The 6000-nt window shown below is 38.0% G+C and overlaps 1 protein-coding gene across 1 annotated transcript in view; it reads left to right on the top strand.

Moving 5' to 3' along the window:
- Positions 1–6000, top strand: part of LOC107597722 (collagen alpha-1(XXI) chain-like) — a 139204-nt gene that overhangs the window by 126233 nt on the left and 6971 nt on the right. Inside the window, exon 28 of the mRNA XM_016288892.1 lies at positions 1563–1763. Coding sequence (XP_016144378.1) covers positions 1563–1763 — 201 coding nt within the window. The remainder of the gene's footprint in view (positions 1–1562; positions 1764–6000) is intronic.

The raw sequence follows: 6000 nt of genomic DNA, 5'->3' as shown, positions 1-6000 counted from the left end.
GTCAACTTATTCTACCATACTAGATTCTACCATTCTTGAGCATACTAATACTCTAATGAGAGTTAGTTGGCATGTAGTTGCAAAGTTGCTTATAGTCGATTGGTTAAAGGGACCATCAAAATAAAATGTAACCATATAAAACATTGCATTTTTTTCAGTTGGAGTATAAAGCTCACATCAGTTAATTAATATTAGCTCCACAGGAAACACTCAACATCTAACCACTCACAAGCTCCAGTAAGATACTGTGCAGATCTTAAATAAACAATGACAAGATATGATACAGTCCATTATTCTGTAAATGAAGTAGATTTAATATGGTGCTCATTGTGTGTTATAAATAATCATACTCTTAAATATATCACCACAAATACGTAAGTATTATGATGTATTATAACTGTTGTTATGATTATTCATGAGTTGATATAACATATTATACGTTTTTTTATAATGCATTATGCATTCATTATAATGCCTTAAAAATACCCGTATAATGTATTATGTGTTACCATTAATTTTATAAAAAAATGGTTGAAATGTGAAATTTAGCATTTTATAAAACTTTTTGTTTTTGATAAAACCTGTATCTGAACTGTAAACAATGCTTTTTACAGTCATTTTACAGTTTAATATGTTACCATAGATGCTGCCCTACTGCACTCATGTAGTATTAATTTTATTTGTGCAGGTCTTGAGCTTAAAAAGTCTGCAGATACCCTGAAGTCAGAGAATGATTTAATGGGCTATGTAACACTTTTAATTGTCTAAAAAAATACCCCTATTTGAATGTTTTTGTTCAACATACCTGTTGATTGCCTTTAACTTGTGAAGAAAACCTTTTAATTAGTTTTCTTGTTTTCCAGAGGGTGTACTCATTTTTGCAACACAACATTTTATCACTTTAATTGGAAACCCTTATTTCCCTGATAAATATTGAATTGTTTTTTTTATTAATTTTTTATTGGTCAACCAGAGTTGCTGGAACATAATATATTCAAAGAAACTACAATATGTCTTCTATGTAAAGAGAAATTACTGAATTGATTAAATATTAGAGGGGGTTTACTCATTTATGCTGTGTACTGAATATAAAATATACAATGAGTTCGAAATTAACACCTGCCAACCCAGTACATGCGGGTGAAAATCAACCGCGGCGTGTGCAACTCACCATCCAATTTGCCCAGTTGTGATTCATAAATTATGTCCTCCAACCAGAAGCCTCCAATATTAGCAAAACAAAGAGCAAACAATGATTGTTTATAGTAAAACTGAAAGCCATTCAATCTTTCAGAAGCAGAATAATAAATACAATTTTAATAAATACAGTATATTTGAATCTAAGTTGTGATCTTTATAATCTGGTTTATTTCTGATATTTTTATTTTGGGTAGTAGAAGTTCTCAGTAGCCGATAAGTTTATAGTTAAATTCAGAAACCAAATTGGCTGGTGAGTAAAAAAAAAAAAAGTTAATTTCAAACCCAAAATGTACATATTCATTAGAAACAAAGGCTTCTGAGCCAGAGTCCTGCCTGTATCTTATTATGTTTTTGGGTTACAGCTGAGATTCCTGCTCTTCTATTGAGTAGCCAACACAATCATCACAGAAGCTGTGAAAACTGCTACACACAGGTGGGACCCCCAGGGCCTCCAGGGCCACCAGGTCCTCATGGCTCTCAAGGATTCCCGGGTTTATCTGGTTCTAATGGGCTGCAAGGTCCGCGGGGTTTACCTGGGCGGCCTGGCGGCCCTGGCATGAAAGGTACAGGCATGCTACACACATCACACCATGTCTATAGGGCTGTACATTGTCTCAAAAAGTTCACAGAAATTCATTGTTTCACAAATTTGTTTGTCAATGTAACAAGTGTTCCCTGAGAAGGGGAATGAGACACAGTGTCCTCTAGTTTTCAGTCATGGTCCTGGGGACTCACTGCTCTGCACATTTTGTGTGTCTTATATAACCAGTGTTGGGCAAGTTACTCTGAAAATGTAATCAAACTACTGATTACTGATTACTCCTTTTAAAAGTAATCACGTTACTGTTCTGATTACTTTATTTCAAAAGTAATTACTAATTAGTTACATTACTAGTTACATTACTTTTTTCTCCATGAAATTTATGAAATCCCAGCATACACGCTCCTGATACATATTTGTTATTAAAGCATCAACATTCAGAGCACTGCTATTTTTAACTAAAGCAAGCGGCTGCTACGTGCATGGTTTGGCATGGCAGAATGCCAGCAAAGAGCACTGTATTTATAATCTCTAAAAGACATCTCAGTTCATCGCACTCTCACAAATCTCTGTTATAACACAATAAATAGGTTATATGCATAGGGAATCTTTCATAATGTCTACAATTTGTGTGTTATATTGAGAAGATTCGTGAGCACGCAAATTTCAGCACTGCATTGCTTTATTTTTTTTGTACTTTGTACTTTTGGTGAAAAATAAATGTAGCGAAGATGAATAATTTTGTTTTATTTTACTCAAATAAAAGTAAAAGTACCACAATTTAATTATACTCAAGAAAGTAGAAAAAAATGTACAAATTTACTCAAGTACTGTAACGAAAGTATTTGCAATTAGTTACTTTCCACCTTTAAAAATAAGTAATTTAAATCTGTATTAAAATCAACGAGCTTGAGACGGGTCTTTCCTTCTCCCAGTCCTCGGTTACCAGTTCTGTACTCGGCTGATCTAATTCCGAGGAGCTAGATGTGACAGGAGTCGAGGTGGATGCTACATCTCAACCTGCATCCTCCTCGTCACACGCGTATGGGGAGTTGTTGTACGTGATGACCCCCGTCACCGCCAGGTTGAACTTGGACTGGTCGACAGGAACGTGCTCCCAGTAATCATTTGGATGAGCACATTTGGATGAGCGAACAGGTCATAAATGCTCTGCCCCTCCGTGTCTTCTATTCCTCCCTGAATGTCATGGTGAGGTCATGGGGGAATCCTTTTTCTGCCAGCGTCTTCACCCCCAGGAAGTCTAACTATACACTAATGTGAAGGGGTTGGAATACAGTAGGTACTCAGATAGAGGAATCCCTTGTGGCTTATCTTTCAGCTTCCTCTGCATCTTCATGGAAGGCTCCTACCTTGCCCTTGAAGCCGTGCCAATTCATATCAAAGCTCGTGAACAGGGCATATGCAGCGGCTCGGCAGGCTGGCGGTATCCTGCATACCATAGCGGTATTGCAGGCATACCAAGTGGACCTACTGAAGGACGGAGATGTGGCAAAGGTGTGGCGCCTGCCAAAATCGAGGAGCTCCGCCACACTTCTGATCTTGCCCTTCGTGTGACCAAGCTGGCGACTCGTGCCATCGTTATGGAGAGGTATTTGTGGCTTAACCTGTCGGGGCTAAAGGAAAAGGACAGGTCCTTTCTTGTTGATGCTCTTGTTTCGCCTGCCGGACATTTTTTGTCATGGGGGTTGGGATTCAAGAGGTTGTTAAAAGAGAAAGAAGGGAAAGGGAGTTTTATTATAAGGACGGCAGAGTCTGTTCAGCCTTATATTTATATTTTTAAGGAAAATGGGCAGTGCCGCTTCACGCGTTCCCACATCTAACATCTATTTTGCAACAGTACAGAGTGGTTTTAACCCCTGTATTTGATCTTGTGAGTTCAAAATGAAGAGTCCTCACAATGTTATGAATTTGTATGCTGGTTTTAAGAAGATGAGCAGTAACACATCTTGCGTTCCCACTTTTTATAATCGGTTGCAGAATGAGACAGAGTGGGTTTCTCTGTGTCTGTGACATGTCTGCGGAGAAGGTGGGCTAGTCCACTACTCGCATTCCACTTTTTTAGCTATGGTCCTCACAATATTATAGATTTCTATACTGGTTTAAGAAGATGGGCAGTATCGCCTCTCGCGTTCCCACTTCTTGTATATGTCGTGCAGTGGTATAGAGTGGATTTCTCTGTATTGCGCTTAGATCTGTGAGTTGGAAATGGAGAAGGTGGGCTATTCCGCTGCGTGCATCCCACTTCTTCAGCTGTGATCCTCACAGTATGACTTGTATGTTGGTTGTATAAAAGAAGGGCTGCATCGCTTTTCGCATTCCCACTTTCATATATGTGGTGCAATAGTATGGTGCAGCTTTCCTGTTGTATTGCACTTAAAGCTGTGAGATGTATTTGAAGAAGGTGGGCTAATCATTGTAAGTAATAACATGTAAATTCATGTAAGTTAAAATGCTTACAAATGTCATTAAACTTTCAATTCCATATGATCAAGCTCTTATTGAATTAAAACTAATGATTTTAACAGATGTTATAAAATAATTAAAAAGTTGTGTTAATGCACAACACTTTAGCTGCTATTGAGGTGTGATACGGGTAAGGTTAGGCACAGGTTTGGTGGTATGGGTAGGTTTAAGGGTTAGTTAAAGGGTCAACAGTGTACAGGGGTCAATTTGATTACTATAAGGGAGCACAGTTAAGTCTGTTTATATTATGTTGTTATTAACACGTATTTTCTTGAAACAATTATTTGTTTTCTCCTGTTGATGTATGATTCAAGGAATATCCTGTTTAATTATATACTGAAGAGTAATATACTAATGAGTGTTGAGGCAATACAAATATTTTTGCACCAAAATTATAATCTGTTAGCAAGCATTTAGCTTAACTTAACCAGCCACCCTTTACACAAACCTTGTTACATTAGATAAAAGAACAAAGCCCATAAAAATACTAAATGATTAGTAATCGTTTATAGACATTTACAAATGATGAACAGTTTCAACTTTAGATTGGCTACTGCAAACACTTGAACAAATGATTAATTAATTAATGAATAGGGTAAATTCAGGTCTTTCAGGACACTTTTTGTCATCGAGATGACTGCTCATAAAGGTAGTAATGATTAGTAAATATTTATAAACGTGTGCAAATGATGAATAGTTTCCACTTTAGATTGATACTGTGAAAACATGAACAAATAATTAATAGATTATTTGTTAAGATGTGTAAATAGAGGTCTACACATCAAACAGACCAACAAATGAAGATCATATAACTTTACTGACATTTGTAAGCATTTCAATTAACATTAAATAATCATATGTTAATCATTAGGTAATGTTAAGTAAGTTCATTAGTAAACGTTAACAAGAGCATTATCTCATATTTCTAGCTATGTGAATATATATAAACTAATGTTAAGCATTATATAATGTTTGTTAATGATTTATAAATTAATGCTTATTATAAAATGTTACCGATTAGTGCATTAACAGTAGTTCAGGTTATGCTAAACACATGAGAAGCATTGGGATAATACAATATCAGTAAGCACCAACATTCACATTCAGATGTGATTATATTTCTCAGTGGACCACTGAGTTTGCCAAAAACGTCCCGTTATGTATGTAACCCTCGGTCCCTGAAGGAGGGAACGGAGACGTATGCCGGAACTGACCGACGAATCGGGGATCGCTTTGGAAAACCAATCTACTTCGAGTGTAAGAAAAACGAGCCAATGCACATTGGCATGCAATAATTGCCACAGCTGCTCTGCGTTGCAGCGCGAGTATTTAATGAGCAGCCGCATATTTGCTTTTCTGCTGAGGAGCCGAGCTAGTGACTCAGCCGTACAGCGGAGGTACAACGACTGTGATGACGGGACGTACGTCTCCATTCCCTCCTTCAGGGAACGAGGGTTACATACGTAACCGAGACGTTCCCTTTCAGTCAGTCACATTCGACGTACGTCGGAACTGACCGACGAATTGGGTATATGTACCAACACACCACTGTCGCTGGCCCTTCCAGCGCTCTGCTTGAGACTCCTGGACCGCCCCAAACTGTTGGAGCGGGAGTCAGGGCTCTAAGCAGAGAAGGTCAGTCACTGCTTTTCCGCAAGACCACTCAGTGTGACTATTTGGTTAATGCTGGGAAAGCGTGCCCTAAAAGGGAAGGGGACGCTGCGGAAGCCACATCCTGTCCGTAGGATGTACAATTTGGCGGTTACACATATGGA

This window comes from Sinocyclocheilus grahami, unplaced genomic scaffold (assembly GCF_001515645.1).
Source record: "Sinocyclocheilus grahami isolate Dianchi unplaced genomic scaffold, SAMN03320097.WGS_v1.1 scaffold235.1, whole genome shotgun sequence".
NCBI lineage: Eukaryota > Metazoa > Chordata > Actinopteri > Cypriniformes > Cyprinidae > Sinocyclocheilus > Sinocyclocheilus grahami.
The sequence above is the reverse complement of the archived record's forward strand: the minus strand, read 5'-3'. Positions and strand labels throughout refer to the sequence as shown.